The 22,902-nt window shown below is 39.3% G+C and overlaps 1 protein-coding gene across 1 annotated transcript; it reads right to left on the reverse strand.

Moving 5' to 3' along the window:
- Nucleotides 1–968: 968 nt before the first annotated feature.
- On the reverse strand, nt 969–22,766 carry cacng8b (calcium channel, voltage-dependent, gamma subunit 8b). The gene is made up of 6 exons (XM_030157915.1): nt 22,428–22,766; nt 15,198–15,472; nt 13,001–13,225; nt 9,449–9,532; nt 7,273–7,413; nt 969–3,514 (listed from the first exon to the last, which is right to left on the reverse strand). Exons 3-6 carry the CDS (start codon nt 13,221–13,223, stop codon nt 2,718–2,720), a joined length of 1,245 nt encoding a protein of 414 aa, XP_030013775.1. The 5' UTR covers nt 13,224–13,225; nt 15,198–15,472; nt 22,428–22,766; the 3' UTR covers nt 969–2,717.
- Between the last annotated feature and the right edge of the window lie 136 nt (nt 22,767–22,902).

Genomic DNA, 22,902 nt, shown 5'->3' on the forward strand with positions numbered 1-22,902 from the left:
GTATATATAGCTGTTAATAACTCTACTGAGGCGGTGTGGCTAGGGGGGCATGAGGACTACTTGAATGTTTGTCCATGGAAACATACTTCCTGGAAATATTAATAAAAGACCTGATAGATTGTGTACTCACAAAGAACCAAAACCTGCACTGCTATTAGAAATATATTTCCAAAGTATTAATGACCTAAATGATGAAAATGAATGACCTTTGTATTGCAGATGACGTAACTTTACTTTGGCAGCCTCTTGAATCTCTCATCGCTGCATCACTGTAACTGGAATTAGATTGCAGGAGGTATGATAATAGCAGGAAAGAAAACTCAAAATAATTAATCCTCAAATGGCTAAGAAGACCGATAGGAATCTAAGGCCCGTTGTCAAGATGTGATGCTGCTTTCAAACTCTCTTTGCTGTATCTTTAGTATCATCTTTTGTCTCTGAAGGGACTGTTCCAGCTTGATTTAGTTTGGGATTGTTCCCACTCCCCAGGCTGATGAGTTGATGAAACCAGCTCAGACCTTGAAAGTACCTAGCTGTTGTTGCAAACAAATGCATGAGGCACCAGATGGGCATATCACAGAAGAATGACATGCTCGGGTAGGGCAGTGGTCACAGAAAAGTCTAGTGAATTAACTTTCAGTTTAACTTTCATTTTTTTCTCTCTGTCCTATTTGGCAAAGACAACCCATCTGGCACTATCCATATATTTGCAAATATTATGAGCCTCAGGTCTGACAGAGAAGGTCAAAGTCATGTTAGGATCACAGCACACCAAATATTGGCTGAGAGACCCCGAGTAACTGCTAAGAGCAATGTTTGCTCACTAATGATGACCCATGCATTTGCTCCATCCTCTGTCCAGATACTCTTCAGGAATAACAGTAAAATGAGAACATATACAGATAATTAAACATGTTAAAAGAAGGACAAGGGACAAAAAGAGCAAAAAAAGAAACAAAAGACAGCAGTCTGTGAATGTCTGCTATTGTTTTTTTTTATAAACTTCGTGCAATACAGTGTTTAAGTTTATCACACATTTAGATAAACCATAGTCATTTGCCTAGATATATCTATTCTTAACTACATACTATTCATATTGCCCACATAAATGCTATCTGTGTGCAGTTTTATCACATTATTCTTTTTCTGAAATGAAATCAAAGAAATGAAAATGTATAGAATCTGGAAGCGTCTGGTTGTTTTGTTTTCTTCATTATATCATGTAGCAGGGTGTCCATGGTTCAGCCCGGATCTGCAGTCACTCTGAACAGTTTAAAGGAGACAGTGGGGGGTGTTTCGATGTGTTTACATTCTCATCGACATAAACATAAACAGCTCAGAGTTCAGACGCAGGAGTCAGCGGTCACAAAGTGGGGAAGCACAGTGAAAAGAATCTTAGGGAAGAAGTTAAGGAGTCGACTCTGGTCATGTGACAAAGAAGAGGTACACTAATTATGTGACCGAATGTGGGCGTGAGTCCAGGGACGGCCCCCCGTACACAGGAACAAAACACTTCAGCCAAACCCGCCTTGCTCAAAATGCATACCCAGTTTGAACAGTGGTCCCGAAAAATGTATCTATAGACTTTACAAATATATGTATGTGTAAATTACAATGTACATGTATCTTTTGAAAAGTTTATTTTTTCTATAATGTTTTTAAACCCTCTCAACCCACATACACATATTGTATTTTTTGCCAATGCCACTGAAAGTGATGAGTTGCATGTCTCACTTTGGGAACTTTCCATAGAAAAATGATTCGGTTTTTGTTTTTCTGCTCAGGCAGCAATCATTACCTGATTCTGTACAAATGTATTTTCTGTGTTTTTTTCTGCTTCCTCCAGACAGAGGTTTCTGTTAATGCCCAAGAACAAACATCTTCAACACGACTATAGCTACAAGTACTACTGTTAACACTGAGTAGAATGGAAATAAGACTAACAGAGGCTCATAGAAAACTCAGACTTGTAATAACAATGAAGTTGGTCAGTTGTTTCAGTCACTCACGTTATTGTTGCATTTCTTTCTGGTTCAGTATTGGAAGACAATTTACAGTATTCACATCTGACTTCATGTTATCGATGAAAATTACGTAATATGGAGGTTAAAAAATAATACAGGCTCTCAATCACCCACGTAATGTGCACACTCATGCTTGACACTTTTGACACAGTTACACACAGCTCACTGACAGTCCCAGTGGCTCTGCATGGAAGAAATTCACAGTTAAAGTCATGAAAAAAAAGGAAAAAAACAAAAACAAATATTAAATTAAAGTTTCATTCCAAAGTATAATGTTGCAAATACAGCTAGCCTGTAATAACGCTAAGAATAATCACAACAACAATTTACATTAATGATGATCTGGGTTAAATCAGCAAGAATATTGCACAAAAAATATTTGGAACATTTTCATAATAGCCCAAGGTTAATTGCGTTTGATCATTAACAAAATAAATCATTTCTAGCACATTAAAATATCAAAATAGTTTTATTGTGAAAGTTCATTGTTGTTGTTATTATCATTCTGTTATTACTCATCATCTTTTTGTTCTCAGTGAGATTGAGTAGACTAAATAACAGTGAACATGGAGGGAGAGATACAGCATTTTCACCTGTCTGTCTGTCTGCTTTATCATTTCCTACAAACACAGAGCCCCTCTCTATCTCCCTCTTTCACTACATCTCATCATCCTTTCCATCCTTTCTTTCTGTCTACACAGGCGTTGTCTTCCTATTGAGGGTATTAGAGTTGCTCTCCCTGTCTCCCTTCAGCCTGTCCAGGGTCCCCATCCCTCGTTCCCTGTCTACTGTGGATGAGGTGAAGGGTGGGGGGCCAGAACCCACCGAGTTGGGCATTGGTGCATTGGAGTTGGAAGAATTGGAAGGATTGTGGGACTTAAGTGAGGGCAGTGTACCACTCATCATCACTCCTCCTCCACCTCCATCCTTTGGGAAGCAGTTGTGGAGCTGGTACAGTGTGGCCCTGTCCACTGTTCCGTACATGGGTGGCAAACCCCCCAGCTTGGGGTCACGGGACAACGTGTAGAGGGAGATGTCACCTCCAGCCAGCGCTGTGTGGGAACGAGAGTGGGGGTTAGGCAACGTGGACACTGAGATGGGACCCTGGGAGAGCAGCGCAGAGGGGGGCAGGCCAAAATTCTTGCCCCCGCCTCCCCCTACAGGTGAAGGGTCTCGGGAGCGGGAGGGGTCAGTGGAGCGGGAGGAAGAGCGGGATCGGCGGCGGAAGCGGTAGCTGGGTAGGCGGAGCATGGCGTGTGTGGTGCTCTTGAAAATGTCGGTGCGTGAGCGGCAGCGTAGCTCTTTGTTCTTCTCTATGTAGATGTTGACAGCCAGGACCCCCACCATCTCAGCCATGATGAAGGACAGACCCCCAAAGTAAAAGGACCAACCATAGGAGTATTGCCACTTCTTATCCTCATCCTTCTTAGGGGAGATGTCCCCCAGTGCAGCAGAGATGTACACGATCACACCAATTATATTACTGAGACCTGAGAGAGAGAGCACAGAAATACTGTATTTACAGGAGAGCTACATAAACTCAGCAAACTCACCTACAGCAACGACAAGCATGTGAATGGACATGTGCCACAAATGTTTGGTCAAATGATCTTGACATATGTAGTAGAAGAACCACCAAAAGGGGAGCTACTGGTGGAGACTGCAAACCAGCAAAATGCAGAACCTTTGGTCAGTCTTCCGTCTTAGTTAACGGTCCTTAAATCTGAAATACCTCAGCAGCAGAATTAAAAACATCAAATATGAAGCAAAACTGTGGCCCAAGCAACAAATCTGTGAACACAGAATCATAAGTAATATCAAGCTCTTGTTTTATGTAACGTGCAGTTTTGTTTGACTTTTTCTGGACTTGTATCAACGTCTACATATTTTGTCAAATGTGTAGTCTTTGTTGATTTGAATATTGTTTTATCATACTGTTTTTTTGTCATAGCATTGCGTCTTAATCTTCCGGTATTTGGGTGAGCATATAATGCACACTTTGCACTTCATGTTTAAAAAGGTTATTATATTTTTCACAATTTGTATTATGTCAGAATTCAAATGTTGCTGATTTTTTCAGGATTTTTAAAATTCTGACCCAGCTACTAAAATAATATCATTATATTAACCAATGTTTTAGTTAATCACTGACATTTGCCAGACTGCAATAAGTAAAAAAAAAAAACATATTTATGTGATATATATATATATATATATATATATATATATATATATATATATATATATATATATATGCATAAAAAAATTATTTGTTTACGTTACAAACACGACATTTAAAGGGTTAAAAATTTTAAGATAAGAAGGTGTTTTTGTTTATGGCTCAAGGTGATTAAATTAAAAAAAAAAAATTAAATGAAAAAAACCTGAAAAACTAATTGAATGAAAAACATTTTGACTTTACTACAGTGCTATGCAGATTACACAGTTTGGGTGATTACGACGGGCCTCTCTGGGCAGGATACCAGAGGGTTAAAAGCCTAAACAGAGACATGGTCTGCAACAAGTGCTATATACTCTGTATTAATTAAATATTTTAAATGTAACAATGGATAAATGTAACATCTATATCAAATAAAATTTAAATAAATAAATAAAACACATCTGTTTGACTCAGGGTATGATCTTTACTCATTCATGGTGTCAGTATCAGATTCCACTGTGCACTGGTCACAATCCTGAATGGACCTATGTGCATGAGCAAAAACAACAAAGAAATCCCATGCTGTACGCTGTCATATTGAAGATAATACAGAAGACCTGGAGGTCACTGAAGTCATTAGGAGTTTCACTGAGAAACTGATATGCTCTGAAAGCCAGTGATTTTGTGAGCTGATATTAATGAGGACGAGGAAGAGACATATTTTTTTCACTGTGTGACACATGTTGGTCCAGAATTGGGATATATTCTTCTCAAATAATGTATGCATAGAATTATTCATGCAAAGCTGAATGAATTCTGAAATGACTGTGGCAATTAGCTGGGTTTGCAAAAAAAAAAAAAAATCTGACCACATCTGACCCCATATGGAAAGCCTTGATGAAACTTCTAACCTAAATCTATTCTTTGGTGTGTCCAGAGTGTAATTGGATTGATTTTTGTCCTCTGAATGGCAAAAAGCCATGTGAAATCTAATTTTTCTAAATCAGATCCAAATGACATTTGGAGGTGGTTTGAAATGCAATTTCTGTCAGATCTTTACCAATGTGTCTCAGCTTATATTGGATTTGAAGATGTGTCTTGCATCCCTTGGAACGTGACAAACATTAACAGTGTCCAGAGTGAATGCTGAGCAGAACATGATACTATATCTACACCATGGAGAAAAACAGTCCATGGACATAAAAAGGGACAGACTTTTTCAGCTGGAGCTAAAAACATGAAACCACATCACCAGAGTTCAGCTATGTAGTTACTGACATGCAGAGGTGTCAAGTACTGAAGTACAAATACTCTGTTACCTTACTTAAGCAGAAATTTTGGTTATCTATACTTTACTGGAGCAATTATTTTTCAGCCGACTTTTTACTTCTACTCCTTACATTTTCACACAATTATCTGTACTTTCTACTCCTTACATTTTAAAAGTAGCCTCGTTACTCCTTTTTCATTTCAGCTTGTTTTCATTCCGGCTTGTCATCATTCAAAAAAAAAAACAAAAAAAAAAAACAAACAAACATATCCAGGTAAATTGGCGGATAGAGTGAATTTGATTGTGGTTGGATGAGAAGTATACACATACTTTACACTTTAAGAGCCATCCAGTGTCAGTATCCCCTGACTCCAATTCACCTACTCACAAACTTATATTTTACACTCTGGATAAAAACTCTGAGAAACTCTGACTAATTTGCAATACAATAATATATACATAAACATATATTGTTAATAGACCGGATCCCTGTACATATCCACTCACTGTATAAAAACTCCAATTTGCACTTTCTGTACGTTTTGCAATATAAAACACACTGTAAATAATATATACATAAACATATATTCTAATAGACTGGATCCCTGTACACATCCACTCACTGTATAAAACTCCACTTTGCACTCTGTACATATTAGAATATAAATCCATTGTATATCTCATCCCATTGTTGTCCTTGTTTCTAGTCGAATGTTTGTCTATATTAGGTCTATGTTCAAGTGTAATTGGGTTCATTTTGTTTTGGGTTCATGTTGAAATGTGTGCAAAGAAAAACTGAAGCCAAATTCCTTGTATGTGTTCACGTATTTGGCCAATAAAGGTGATTCTGATTCTGATATACCATTCCAACTCCGTATTGGTTTGTATGCGATCCATCGCACCTGACTTTTGACACCATTCCAATACTTACAGTCAACTAGTCACCATATCTTCCGCTCCATGAAACACATGTTAATGCTCAGTAGTACACATATATGGTTCTTTAATACATCTGCATTGTACTAAAATGCCTTCATTTTCAATGGGCATATATGTGGCTGAAACAGGTAACCTAGTGCATCCCAAATTTTTCAACATTTTAATAAAACATTACAGTCATTATGGCCTTTAGAAAAATGTTTTTTGGGGAGGTGGGGTAGTGCACTATAGGCCCCTCCCGTGCGGCATCACCTAAGCTTTTGTCCTAATGGCATTTTTTCCCCCTTATATTTACTTTCATACTTTAAATAGTTTTGAAACCAGTACTTTTACACTTTTACTTGGGTAAAAAGCCTGAGTTGATACTTTAACTTCTACAGAAGTCTTTTTAAACTCTAGTGTCTATACTTCTACCTGAGTGATGATGGTGAATACTTTTGACACCTCTGCTGCTGACATGTACCTCGTCACCACCACAACTCATGCACTTGCAAGTAACATTGTGGACAGTCTGCTTAAAAGATCTGAGTAACAAATACAAATTTTTTCTAGTCTGAAAACAGCTGAAGTGGCCCATTCAGAAGTGAAATAATCTGATTCCATGTGGTTTGTGCTCCTCACACAGTCATAAAAAAAAAAAAAGATCTGAATCACAACACAGCCATAATGACTTCTACCACTGTCAATAAAGTCGGCTGCCAAGATAATGGAACAAATGTAAAAACCTCTGTTAAACTGACAGATGAACCTAAACATAGCCTGATACTTTCAAACAATACATAAAAAGTGCTGACACATAATATTCTCCAGACCACCACTCACTCCTATAAACAGACCTGCACACTCACACACATGCACACGCAGTATTTCTGAGTTACCTGCAGCCACAAACAGGATTCCAGCCCCGAGGATGATGTTCCTTTTGCTCTTATAGAAACGACTAGCAGCAATGCATACACCTCCCATCAGCAGCAGGATGGCACTGAGGATGGGGAAGATGTTGGAAGCCCGGACTACCCCTGCACAGAGCACACATTACAGAAAAGGTAAAAAATAAAATAAAAAGAAAACAAACAAAAAACGGAAAGGAGGAAAAAGGCAATATCTGAAAAGTCTGTTGGAAATCTTGTCCATCTGGTGCTGTCTTCTTTCCAAGCAGAGTAAAGAAATAACAAATACGCGTTAATGAATTAATACTACTTAACCCAAGTCTGATGAAAGCAATTCAAAAATAAAATAACAAAGGAAATAAAAGTGGTTAAAGCTGCTCCATTAAATATATACACAGATTTCTTGGTGAAGAAATTAATTACTCAGAGCAAAGCACATGATTGAATCAAACTCTTCCCTTGTGGTCTTCAATGCTTTCAGGGAGTCTGCCAAACCATGCACACAAATGCACAAAATCACACACTCACACACTCAGACTCACACATCCTTGTTTCCATCATTTGTGGGGACATTACATAGACTTACATTAATTTCCTGAAGACTTAAACCAAACCTGCTCCAAATCCTGGTCTTCGTCTTAAAATGTTATGATTTACATTATGGTGTCCAGCATAATAGTCCTGTCTCTGCACAATGAGTTGACTCACATTCTTGAAACCCCACAAATGTAGAGGAATATCTCTCTCAGACACCATTGTTAGGCAATCCTAACTTTAACCATTGCAACTGGATGCCTGACCCCAAATGATTTTAACCCTAAAAAGTCTAAGACCCTCATACCGCTCTTTCAATGTCCAGCTGAAGATGAGGATGTGCCACAATGTCCCCTCTTGGTAGGTCAGGTCCTCACTTCAGTAGATAAAAATTAAAACTGGTTCTCACAAAAATTACCACACACACACATGTCCACATACACATCAACACTCTTCTCTCATCTAGGACAACTAGGCCACAAGAGAGAAAATGCCACCTAAATGCCAGCAAAATGCCTCTGCAACATTGTAAACAGAACACAGGCTTTTCTTTATGTATGCACGGGCAAACATGTAGCATATCATAGAGCAGAAAGATATCACTGCAGGGCACTGAGCATGAACTAGGGCACCCCATCTCCCTGACTTTCAGCATACATTGTTAAATGTTTATTTCTTGCTGAGATAACCTTTTGAAGAAGTACAGATTAAAACATTGAGCTTAAAAGGTAATAAATCAACTCATCTGTAAGGATGATATGTTGCCAGTGTGCAAAACACAGTTACATACATTCTTACTGTAATTAATAATGGAGAGATTTTTCTTAAAAATCCAGGACATTGGACTGGACCAGACAGCCTACATTTCACTAAATTTTGGATTTACAAAATAAAACACTATTCAAGTTGAGGAAAGGTTGTGATTTGTTTTGAATATTACTAAATATTTTGTGAGTCATTTTTCATCATATTTTCGTTGACATTGTCTGGAAACCAAACCCTGTTATCTACCTCTAAATCAAACCACATACCTCTGAGAACCAGCTGAAAAGCACCACAAGCCATTAAAACACTATACAATTGTCTATAAACACTTACTAGAAATATTGATATCAAATGTTTTTAAAGGTTAACTTGCTTTATTACAACCATAGGGAAAATCAGTCACTGTACTTTACCCATCCTAATGCACACACAGTACCTAGCATAGGCATTAGTACATTAGGAGCAGTGAGCTGCCATTGAAGGCACTCAGGGACCAAGCTGTGGATCTTCATCAGCACTGTGGTCAAGGGCAGTGACAGGAGAATTAACCTATATAAACCTGTTTTTAATGGTGGGGGACACCAGGGCATGTGAGGCAACTCAGGCAGTGTGGAGAGAGCAGGTAAACTCAACACAGAAAAGCTCTAGTTCGACTGAGAGTCAAACCCACAACCTTCTACCTGTGAAGCGGACGTGCTAACCAATTTTCCATCTAAAGTTTCAGTTCTGAAATTTTGAGATTATACATATCCATGGTTTGCTGAAACAGGCAGTTGCAACATTTTACGCTAGTAAAAGGGTTGAAAAAACAACAGTTTTCTTATTCTTTGTCCCTCTATGTTAAGAAACGCTGGTCTTGACTTACGTAGGACGTACTCTGCCCCATCATGATCGAAGTCTGCATCCTCTGGGAAGTGGTTGATTTGAGAACACACTCCCCTCTTCACTCCTGAGATATGGAAGAAGAGAAACAGATGTAAGATAACGCCCCAAAGAGCAACCCGAACAAAAGAAAGCAGCAAATATTCTCCAAAGGGACTAGCTGATTGACATCTGAGGAGTCATATCTGTATTAGAAATGTTTCTTCTTTGTAACCAAGCATATGTTCAAGGTGTAGTGAAAATTTAAGATTTTAATACACTGATAAATAACACAACAAAGGCCCTTCTAGGAAATGCAAGTTAGTAGCATGCAGTCACACACTGTGAATTTACACATGTAAATACATACAAGTATGCAGACACACGGGCAGACAGATAACTGTCCGCCGGGGTCTTGCATGTGGACAGACAGACGAACGAAAGGAGGCACAAATGATGACAGCACACCACTGTTGCTGATGGATGGATTGTGAGAAAGATGTGGTGATGAAATGAAGAGACACAGACTGAGGGAGAGACGGACAGATGTGGGATGAGCTGGTCGCTTTCCCATAGCTTGTATATTTCCACAGGTTGGTCTGTAAAGAAACAGATGGAGGTACAAAGGGATGGGACGTCAGTTGAGCCACACTGATCAGTGTTTTTATCGTGAGACACAGGCTCAACAGACTTTAGTCATCTGGTAGTTGTACATCATCAAGGCTTTTTTCAAACCTAAAAGCATTGCTGTGAGGAGGCATATTTGGCAGAAATCCTCCAATTTCTAAAAGCATATGTTTACTGGAGGAGTTATAACTAATATATTAAATGCCTTAGTGCCACTAAACCACTGCAGGACAAGTAATTCTACTAAGTGGCTCCATGAGCTGTGCTGTTATGCATCAAACTTCGCAGTTTTGTGTGGCATCAGACTAAAATGTCTTAAAAAAAGGAAATAATCTTTAGCAGGTGCTTCATAGCAACCCCACTTGAAGTAAACCTGCAGAAGAGCTCAAGAGGACACATCTCTATCCTCAGCATAATATGCCACCCACCCGTGGGCATAAATCTTTTAGTGCTAGCATGTCCTGCATTTCCACTCCAGCTACACCTCACTGCATCACTGCACGACTTCTGAGCATCTATCTTGGCTGAATACTCCACAGACATCAAGGATACTTGACCCCTAAGCCAAGCCAAGACACTGTCAGCTTTACTGCAGCACAATGTGAGAGGAAAGGGCTGAAAGAGAGAGGAAGAGGAAGAAATATCAGTGAAAGATGAAATATCATGTTTAGGGGAGTGAAACAGAGGGATAGCAAGTGCAGGAACTGAAAGAGTGAGGCAATGGATGGAGTGGGTGGGGGTGCACTGCAGCAGTGCTGCAAGGGCTAGAGCTTATCTCTAATTGGCTGCTTTGCTATCAGGAAGCTTAAAGATGAGGACAAATTAGCTTTGTACAATGACCAAGCCCAGGACGGGCAGGGGATGCTTTATAAGCACAGCCAAGAGGTTTTCCTGGCGACAGAAGAATCCCTACCTCCTGAACGGGAGCAAACGTACAGAACTCACACCACCCGTTTGGCTGTGGCTACTCCACTGTTAACTCCACTCAAGCCTCTACTGTTGAGATTCAGCCAGGCAGTGTAATGTATAATGAATTAGCAGCTTGTCTTGCAGTGACAAACTGAAAATTGAGAGATGGCTACTGCCAGTTTCTGTAGCTTCTGCCACTTGGAAGGAGAAGACAGTGTGGACATGGGCTTTTCTTTGAGCAGCTTCATCCAGTGACAATGATTAATGGATTATTTTGTATGAAGGATACGCTTCAGTATCATGTAATTATGGTGCAATTATGCAAAATTGTTTTCTTGCCGCTATGGCACAGTCTAATAAATACCAAATGGAATGTGTATATGTTCATGCAAAGAAAGATTACTGATAATCCAGCTACACTGCATCTTTCTATATAAAACACAAAATGGGTGACAAAATTAAAGAAACTAATCATTATGAATGTTGTTAAGGTGGTGATCCACTGTGTGCTGCAAAAACAGCCTCAATACACCTGAACATTGATTGTACACTGCAAAAAATGATTTCTAGGAAAGTGACAAAAGCCTTATTTCCAGAACATGTCTTATTTTTCATCTAAATAGAAAAAAAGAAACTTGCCAAGAAATGTATATGTAAGAAAAATATTCTTATTTAAAAAAATTTTTTTAAAAAATCAAACTTTTTCTTAATAAGATTTTCCAGCTAAAATCAAGCCAGATTTTACTAGTGACAAGGTATGGCAATATTTTACAAATTATCTCAGCAAATCATCAAGATTGCTTATTTCAAGAATTTTTTTCTACTTGTCATTCTTATTTTAAGACTTAAATTCTTATAACCAGCTCAGTCAGAGACTAAAATTCCTCATTTAAAGTAATTCTGTCTTAAATGAGTGTGATTTATTCCTTGTACTAAGCACTGTTTGCTAAAATTCTAGCATTTTTGTCTAGTTTTAAGGCACATTATGGTTTTATAGTTGACATACTTTTTTGTTTGTTTTAAGAATTCTTGCCAAGAATTTTTTTCTTACCCCACTGGCAGATTTTTTGCTCAGTATAAGCCAATTTGATCTGGATTTTAGGAATATTAGGCTTATTTCTAGCAGGGCATTTTTTGCAGTGTTCAAGTCATTGAATTCCCAAAGCATATTCCCTCATCTGGTGTTGGCAAGTGACACCACACAAATCTGTCATAGCTGTTCATTTCGGCTGAGCTCAGGTGACTGTGAAGGCCACAGCACATTCATATCATTTTCATACAGATCATCTAGTGAGTCTTTGTTCCCTGTGGATGGGCACATTATCTTCTGGAAGAAACCACTCCTGACACATGTACTTTTACTTTATCACCCATCTGTAGTGTCAAGCATCAGTGTGTGAATTAATGCTTTTGCTTTTAATCTTTGCCAATATTTTCCAACTTTTAATACCACTGCAAGATTAGTAGGAGCTGATGAGATCACTTGGACATCTTCTGTGTCCTTTGCCACCCACTTGCAAAACGTACCTACAGTCTAAACCACAGGAATGTCTAAATTTCTGTGTACAGTTATGAACACTTGTTTCTCAGGACTCACAGGGTGATAGTATATAAAATTCATGTGTTTTCTTTGTTAAAGGGCTGAATTACTGTCATCCTCCATTGACTCTACTTTGAGACAGACAAATCCAAAACCATTTAAAGCTCAAAATTAAATTATTCCACAGAGAAAAATGGAAGCAATTACTATCTTCTGTCTTAACTTAAATACAAGAAATAAAGCAATTATTCACTAAAGAGTGCATAATCGCAGCGCTAACCTTAAATTTTCAGTTCACGCTGCTTAATGTCTAATGCTCCTTAAATGCTAAAAACAAGCAGATCAACCCGGAGCTGTATTCCCACATCTCTGCAAACTGAAAAGAACAATCTTAGCTGAAGTAAACCTTTTCCTGCATGTAGACCATTGATCCAAAACACTCCCATAAACCCAAAATGTTTTCTTCAACTTCCTCTTTACCTTCCAGGCAGCATATTCTCCACAGTCCAGAGTGGGTAAGCGCCCCTGGATCCTTCTTGTCCTTGTTGTGGGGGTCATCCTGGGTGATGTTGGCTGTACTGTTGCAGATGAGGGCACGGGAGTACAGCCAGTAGTCCGTCCCTATTGCCACCGTCATCAGGCCGAAGGCAGCAAATGCCCCCACGGTGGTGAGAAGGATCTGGATCCCCTTCTCACACACCATGCCTTCAAAGAAAAAGCCAGACAGAAGAAGAAAATGTGGACATCAGGAGAGTAAATAAGAAGAAACAGGAGGAAAACAAATGCGCATCAAATAACTTTGTGGAATGGGATGCAGAGATAGAATAACCAAGCAGGAGTATGTTCATAATAATAGACAATGTTATTAAAAACGATAGCAAACATGCAGGTAAGAGGAAGTGGAGGTGAAGGCCTCCGGTGGGAGGAAAAGAGGGAAGTGATGAGAAAGACGAGAGTGAGGTGGAGGCGGATGTGGGAGGTGCATAAGTGGCTCTATGATGTGTCCTTGGAGGAGAGTTGGACGACTCTGCTGACTCGGCTTAACAAGACAGAACTGATGTGAAACACAACAGATCACACCCTCCCAATCTCAGTCTACTCCATATTCATGACCCTGACACCATTCTATCCCCTCAGAATCAGCAGGCCTGGAGGTGAATACACAAACACACAGTCGATCACCTTGTCACTGCTGTAGTCTTTATTATAAAGGCGATGTGTGTGTGTGTGTGTGTGTGTGTGTGTGTGTGTTCATACACCTTTTAACATACAAACATACACACAATCTCACACATGTGACTTCAAATCATTCACTTACAGCCTGTCAGTGTGATCCATACATCAATAAATGCACAATGCTCAGTGTCCTGCTGTTACTATGGTAACCTTTTCATGCATGTTGCCATCATTTTTGAACAGTTAATCTAACACCATTTTGGTTTAGTGATAGATCAAGTATTCATTTTACTACATCCATAGCAATGTTTCCAAAAATTTACCAAAAAGTATTTGATTGTTGATACTAGTAGCCATCCAAAAACACTTCTAAACTAAAACGCCTATTCAAATAAGTTAACTAAGATAAGGAAACCATTACTATACAATGAAAACTGCTTTGAACACGTCCGCGTTTTATGACTCTAAATTTAGCGAAATATAATCTTTATACCTTAAAAACACATGTGGAAGGTCCAGTATCAGTGGACTCTGGATTAGATTAGGGACATTACTTTTAACTATTATCAACAATTATTTACATTAGTTAATACTATAATAAACTAATTAACAACACTGATAATGATCATAAAGAATTACATACTGCTCCACTTAATTTCAACTTAACTCTTCAAAACCTGACGTGTCAACGCCAACACACCCTTTGCATATGCATTTTGGATGGCTGTAACTCTTTCACTGTTTGTGCCATTAGGAAATTTCCAACGGTTTCTGAAAGCTGAGACATTGCACTTTATTGGCTTTATTGGGTCATTACTGTAATTTCACTTATGCTGGTACTAGAAGCTGGAGAAGAAGTAAAAATGGGCAAACAGACTCACTCACAGCATATTTTCTAACCTATTTATAGTCAAAATAAGGGTTTAGGGTTAGGGTTTAAAGGGTTAATGAATGAATACAGTGAAAAACAGCATATTGTATTTGCATTTTTGTATTTTTTATGGGTGATGACTGCACCGGTACTGAATATAAGCTATAAAAGTGAGTCATTACAGCAGATGGAATCTTATTTCTTACATTTTTGCAAGCTTTCCAAATACAATGAATCACAACTGTTAATATCACGCTGAATCTTGCTCCATGATTACTGGTAAAATATGCATTTTTTTCATCCTTTTACATACTAATACTCTAAAAAGGCATGATGTTCTGTTATGTCATCCATAACTTTATACTTTGTACAACTTCTTTACTCTCTTGTTAACCGTATGTGCAGACAATTAAACAACTTTTATGCAAAAATTGTGCTGAATGTATAATTTCAGCACAATTTTAGTAGAGGGAACCCTAAAAATTCTGGAAAATGATCCACACAATTCTCACATAAAATGGATAAACTGTCCTGGAGTACAACCTATAGTATCCAAAGTTTTTCTTCCACACTGATAAAATATGACAAATAAACTCAGTGTCATGCAAAGTGTAATGAGTTAAGACTCACCTGATGGTGAGTTTCTATCCTTCGACTCAATTTTGAAATCTTTCTTTTCCTCGTCAGTGAAGAAATTGCTGTCCCCTCAATCCGGACAGCATCCATCGACTGTTTTCACCCGCTCCCCTCTCTCCTTTTTGCACTCGTCCTCCAATTCTTTGGCTCTATCTTTTTCTTCTTCTTCTTCTTTAGTTCTCACTAGGAGGCTGTGTTGGTGGAAGCTGTGGCCACTCTCCGTCCTCTGTTAGCAGAAAGCTTGGACTAGAGAACCCATGGTCACTGCTCTGCAGCATAAATAGACAAAAAACAAGGACATTTTATGTTTTGTTAGGGCATTTAGTAGTATTAGGTCACAAATTTGCAAGTTGAAAGAAAAGTGGCATTGTATAAAAAGGACAGAACTACAACTTCTTTATCCAAACTAGATAAAATACTGTTTGAACGCAACTTTAATGCAGTAGAACCACCACAACACAGTGTTTAAAGCAGATAAAATAATTACAGTAGAGTCAGAATTACAAAGAGAGAAGGACCAGAGCAAGTTGTACTGCATCTAGTCTGAATAAGAGGAGCAAGAAGGGGAGGCAGAGAGGACCAACCCGACATTGTTACCATAGCAACATTGAATTCCAAAGTCTGGATCAGCATAGAGCGAGGGGGGTGGGGGGCAGGCAAGAGATAGAGGGAGAAAGAGGCAGAGAGAGCAAAGCAAAGAGAGGGCAGAGATGGGAAAAGAGGTAGAAACAAGGGGGGGATATTTCAAGTCACTACCAGGAGCACTGATTCTCAAACCCAGACAGATAAACAGACAGACCAGTGTGCTAATGCTCTATCAATAGATATGTATGAGGCCACTGCGATACAGATGCTTCGGGACACACATATCCACATGATTTTACAAATGCACACAGAACAGGAGCAGAGAGTAGCAGAGAAAGCCCTCAATCAGTGGGAAGAAATACACAGTACGTGAGGAAAAATAAGCAGCACACACCATTCAGCAAACATTATTTAGCAGATCATAATGCGGTGCAGTCAAGTCTGTTAATATTTGATGATGCAATATGGCACCGTGATCAAAATAGGTTACATCCTGTTTGCATTGTGAGACCCAAAACAGAGCTGCCTCAGAGACAGAAGGAGAGATGGAAGGAGAGACGGTGTGTGTGTTAAACGTGTGTGCACATTTCCTCTCCAGTGCATCTGAGGATGGGTCTAGTCCAATCTTATTGAATCCCAGTAATGTTCCCCTCAGCTCTCCTCAGTTAGACAGTTAGCCTCGTATCTCTACGTTCAGGCTCCTTATTATGTAAACTGTCAAATAACACCAACACAGTGTGGCTTATTTATTTACCTTTATACATTGTGGGTATACTGCGTGACAAGCAAACAAATTAACATGTATTTGCATGTGTGTGCTTGTACAGAGTATGACCTTCCAACCTTATCACCCTACTGGGTCTCCCTTAGGACACTACATGACCAGAAGGGATTACACTATCTCTAAGGCCTACAAATGCAGTATCTCGTGTGTGTGTGTGTGTGTGTGTGTGTGTCTGTGTCTGTGTGTGCGTGGTCTTTGACTTCAGTATTTAATGAATGACCTTAACAATAACCTACTAAGTTATTCCCTTTAGCAAAAACTCCCCTGTGTGGGGGATGATAATTGCCATTTAATTATCTTTAATTTCTTTTTTTCTACCAATAATTAAGAAAGAGGGGAATGAGGGGAATGAGAGTAAGAGAGTGTGAAAGAACAAGAGGGCAATAAAAAAAAAAAAAAATAACGTGAGAGTTTAACTAAATGGGTTTGAGTAATGGTGATGGATTTGGCACAAATGGAGAGAAACTGGATTCAGAATCTAAGCTGTATATTCACGTTGGTGGTGGGTATATTACTGGGCTTTCAGCAGCTAGCCTTACCTTACAGTGATACTTTTATGTTGTGAACACTCAGAGGGAGCCAGAGGCCAATTATCTGCAGTAGGATGTACTGTAGCATCAAAGGCCAAGAGCATAGCTTGTGGATTTAGCTGCTGCAGAGACCATTATAGGACCAGGCCCTCGCTTGACAGAAAACTTCAGATGTAATCAGATCTACCTGTCTGACTCATTTCCAGCACGACAGAATACTTTGCTTGTGTAAAATATAAGCTCAGCCAATGAGATGTGGCTCCAATAATGCAGCCATAAATCACACAGGGGATTTGAATTTTGTAGCAGCTGCTCCATTAGCTATTCATTGCATAAATCAACTACCAAACTGCTTGTTGAATAAATGATGACATCTGTAATACGATTTTCCACACATGTGAAGAGCAAGGGTCCTGAATGTGTATACACAACACACACAAACACCACCTCAATGAGACCTTTGCACGTGCAAGAGAAAACATACACACAGGAGCTCAAGGACTGTAGTTAGTGAAAATGACATAAGCTAATGCTGATTGCTTGACCAAAAGAAAAAAAATGCACTAGGCCTACTTATGATGACAGTGCTAAAAATACAAGCAGCGTATTCTATTCTGAGTGCTTCATGGCAGCAGTGGACATTAAGAAAAAAAGGTCTAAATATTCAGAGCAATAACTCTGAGGACATGATATGCTATCTCTGTTTAATAATAAGCAAAAGCTCCACACCTGGGCTCACTGCTTCGGCCTCACAAACACACTTTTTTTTTTATTTCAGTACCCACTAAAGCACACTCACATCCTTGCTGGGACAAACACATACACTCAGGTGCATAGAAGAATATCCACAAACAAATCTGTGGCATGCAAGCACATATAAATCAAATGCATCCAATATTCCTCTACACACAACTGACAAAATGACAAAAAAAAACAGCAACAAAATAGGCCATTTTAAAAGACACTTCAAAGTGCTGAAGAATACACCAAGATCCCGAGATTGCATGTGACCGAGTCCCTGGCTGTCTGAGCAGAACAGCCCGAGGAGGCAGTGACAGTAACACCTTGGTCTAAGAGGCTCCCAAAATAATGTGTCTCTGGATGACCTGACGCTCATGAACCCATGAACATATGCTTAAACACATGGACACACGCAACCGTGCACGCAAAAAACTGCCTCTAAAAAGCAGATCATGCAGAAGATGGGGAAGATGAGGATTTAAATGTACAAGTTTTTATGTACCAAGAGGTGCGTTGTTCATTTATTACCCCGCTGCAGCACATGAGGAAGAAATTAACTAAAGGAAAGGCTGAATATGTGCACTTATCAGAGATACTATCACAGCAGCCCTTCACACAGACTAAAGAGGCAGCTAAGGACTTTTTTTTTAGTACTGATTGATTATTATTCCAAGGCAATTAGTTGTTTTGTGCAACCGCAGCCAAAAATATAAAATCTTTACATCTTCACAGTAACCTTAATGGATTATTAAATCATAGAGCTTTTCCCACTTCATTTATTCAGCTACTTGTTTTTGCACTAAGCTTATAGGTGTGTCATTCAGTCATTTGTGTTTCTGCAAACTAAAATAATCTAGACTCCATACAGCTATGATTCCAACACACACACAACAACATATAGATGCAGTTGTAATCAGTGATAAGTCTCTGGTCACAGGTACCATGTTGTGTGTCTCCAGTCCAGTGAGCATGCTTGCCTGTCAGACACGTTAACACCATGTCTGTTGTATGTTTACACTGCACGCCTCTGTGCTGACAGGTCGCTGTACAATATATCACTGGCACGGCATAGTTCAATCCGAGGCTCTTGCAACCTCCACCAATCACTTAGAAGCACCAGAGCTAGAGGTGAACTGAAGCATGGGTCAAAGCCATTAAGATGTGAGTCTTTTAGAAAGTTCAGAAAATTGAACACAAAAAGAACAAAATATTTCTGAAAGTGCAATAGGGGCTAAAATTATTTGATAAAGGTAAACTGTGTCACAACATAACTACAATTACACCTAATTTCCTTTTAAGTGTTAACACAGTGATCTATTTATCACTAAATGAAGCATTGTAGTGCTCCCATGATGCTATGGCCAATATATTATGTTCTCCAGATGTAAATAAAAAAAATGCTCATTTGGCACAGACTCCAGCAAAAATCACATCATCATTTTCCTTTTTTTTCAGTGAAAGTGGAATGCAAAAATTACCACCCCAATCATGACTCACACCACAATCACAATATCTGTCAAAATAGTATGATTATGATTACTTTCATGCTGATTCAGTGCTGTGTGCTAAATCAGTGTGAAGTATCAAGTACAGCAATTTATTTATTTGCATGTAAGATTAATCTACAAGTGCAGAGACCAGGTGTTATGCAGTGATGTGAGTGGAAATTAATATTTTAACATGGCGCCATCATATCACATCTACATGGTGGGTGTCTATTCATACAGTGCTGGTATTTCTCATGAGCTCCCGTCTGAAGACAGAGTAACACTGTGAAGCAACAGACCATCAAGAGAATTGCAGTAAAGGCATTGATCCTCTGAAATATGGCTACATGACAGATGTGATGATCATTGCAGAATTCCTTGTCCACAGAGACGGAAACACAGAAGCAAACACGACCACCCAACCGGCTATGAAATTAGAAGGTGGCAAAGTTAAGCCAGTGTAAACGCTCAGAAGTTACATTTGATAGTGATTGTTGTGATCCACTTTGTGCACTAGATGATTACTGATTTGCCAGCATTTAGACACAACCAGAGCCTGTGTGGGCTACGCACCAGTATTGACTGCAATGAGTCACCTTACAGCGTAAACAGCAGATCTTAGGAGCCAGGCTTTTGAAAATAATCCAAAATCAACACAGACAATCATCATGGCCACACACACATCACACACATATAGTACAGATGGCGAAGGCCGAGGGGCTGAGGGGGCGTGTCCAACACACCACCAGGCCAAACACACGTCAATAAAAGATTTACTGATCACAGATAAAGAGGTTAACAGTTGATGGTAGCAGTTTGTTGAAAAGAATTTCTTTTCATTATCTGGACAACATTTCATTTGTGAGTGTACATAAATAAAGCTCTATGGCCTTTAAAGAGAAAAATGCCACAGTCAAACTTGAAATAAATGACTCAGTGTTACATGTTTAAACTTTATAATAATGGTACAATCATATGTAAGTTATCTTTACTAATACTTATCTCAGAATGACTTAACATATGAATTAACACAATGTGTTTCATGGATCCCTGTGGCTTCATGAGATTAGTCCACATTTAATTCACACTTACTTCATATATTAAATGTTAACCTATATTTCAACACTGAAAAGAACCAAGATTTGGTGAAAGCATACATTAGCCTTAAAATATGTCTGAAATAGAAAGTTAAATGTAACTGTGACTGTGGAGTTGGCCTTTAATTTTGTGCAATGTAGTTTCATCATAGACAGAGTGAAGAGAGGAAATAAAGGCAAAATAAAAAAACAAACAAACTGATCCTTCCTGCTTTTAGTTTTCAAAGTGAGACATGGCAGCTTATTGATTTACAGCAAATCCACTATTGACAGTAATTTTCCTGTATGATGTCAAGACTCGTGTGTTGCATCTGACCATCAAAATCATGCAGTGAAATGTGAATATTTGTCTCTGATGACTAGATTGATAAAAAAGAAAAACCTCCTATGTATATTAGAGTGGTTATTCTTACAGGGAAACATAGAGGAAAAGCACTTTTGTGGAATTCAGCTAATTTTGTGATGTATCAATAGATCTATGACATAGCTGTGAATTCAGAATTCCTTAACTGATGGTTAATTTTAAGTGTGAAGTAATTCCACAAATCCACAGGAATTTATAACCCACCTGCACTCATTATGAATGACTAGCACACATGTACTTCTATGTGTACACATTGGCTCATAATTATTTGGGAAAATGAGGCATTTACAGGTATACCTGTATACACAACAAATACAGTTTATCTAGGATCCACCACGTGCACACTAGCACTTTCCTATAGTTGAGATTATGTAATATAATATTCAGAAGTTTAACCTGTCATACCAGCAGCATCAAGTTTGGTCTATGCATGTTGACGATATGTGCCCAAATATGTGTCCAGATGTTAACAGTCACTTACTGGTTTGAAAAATAAAGAAATGTGTCTTTATTGATGAAATGCAGCCCCTGAATGTTAAAGCTCACAGAAAAATATGTGTCACCACTCACAAAACACCTGCACATCACCTGTATGTACCATATTTGGTTACTGGACATCAGATAATCATTTCCTCAAAGAAAACATTCAGTAAAAAGTTGCCTATAGCTGCAGCTCCACTGAAACCCTGCACTTTTTTGGACTGCACAGTAACTCCTGAATGCTGCAGTGCACACTCCTTTAGCATTTCCAATTCAGACATTTCATTACACCTTTAGCCTAGATGTGATCTGAGTTGAGCTGAAAAATGAATCATTGATGCGGTGCCAGATGTTTGGTGCCCTTTACCTCTGGATGTGGGAGAGCACAGGAGAAGACAGTGGGCTGAAATGAAAGTTAATCTCATAACGCATAAGATAACATGATGTGGCCCGGGTCCAACGTGAGGCTCAGATGTTGGCCCTGCACTGGGAGGGATCCAGCAGAAGATGAGCACATCAGTGATGAGACGCCTACAGGCTCGGAGCTCCGGGGCTCAGAGCGTGCAAAGCTCAAGTAGTGATGCGGACGGTGGTGCATTCATTAAAAGAGTCAGCTCCACACATCCCACCGCCTGCATTAGCTACACGGTGGAAAATGGACGCCTAGCATCAAGCGCCCGGTTCAGAGAAAACTCAGGAGACCGGGACACAAATCACACATTAAGACGCACACGAACAGAAATAACTCCTGGATGATGGAAAACTAACCGGCCATTTCAGCTCATACAACACAGATTTTAGTCCCAACACCTGCGGTGCGCATCCATGGAGGGCTTCAAACGAGCTATTATAAGGGATTCATTTGCATAATAGACGTTACCGACGCTAATTATAGGCCCTCACAAATAGGTGGGAAAATGATCATTCAGCATTTAATCAGAGAGGTGGCTGAAGTCGAAATATTATAATTATGATTTTTTTCCTCAAAATTCCGTAGTCTGCGCTGTGTGTAGTGGGCTAAGTTGAAGGCAACGTGAAACAAATCAATGTGGCATGTAAATTACACTGAACGAACTGAGATCCATCAGGCTGCAAAGTCCAAAGTGCCCTGACACACTGTAATTCTGGGCATTATAGAAGCTCGGAGAGGTCTTACCTGCAGGCTTCTTATTTCAGAGAATCAGCAGCGCGTCGCACTCCCAAAGAGAAGGAGATGGAGGGAATAAGAAGAGAAGGGGTGGACGGTGGATGGGCTAAATAACGGGTCTATCGAGGCAAAAAAATAAATAAATAAATACAAAGAGATGATGGGAATGAACGAAAATAAGAAGCGCGTAAAGGGACTACTCTGTAAATTGAAATCTGTCAGAGATGGAAAAGGGTTGAACGTGCATTTAAAAAAAAAAAAAGGCTAATAGAAAACACGTCACTGAACACGGATTTGTCTACAGTGGATGTGGCCGCTGCTTGTGTGTACTCGGGGAGAATGCGTCTCCCCCTCCCCTCCGGTTGGCCGCGCGCTCTCCTGCCTGTCTGCTCCTCTTTCTATTTCTCCCACACTGAGCCCGACGCAGGCAACTTGTCGCATCCCACCAAACTCCTCAATGATCACAATGATGTCGGATCATGTC

Source organism: Sphaeramia orbicularis, chromosome 16 (genome assembly GCF_902148855.1).
Source record: "Sphaeramia orbicularis chromosome 16, fSphaOr1.1, whole genome shotgun sequence".
Classification (NCBI taxonomy): domain Eukaryota; kingdom Metazoa; phylum Chordata; class Actinopteri; order Kurtiformes; family Apogonidae; genus Sphaeramia; species Sphaeramia orbicularis.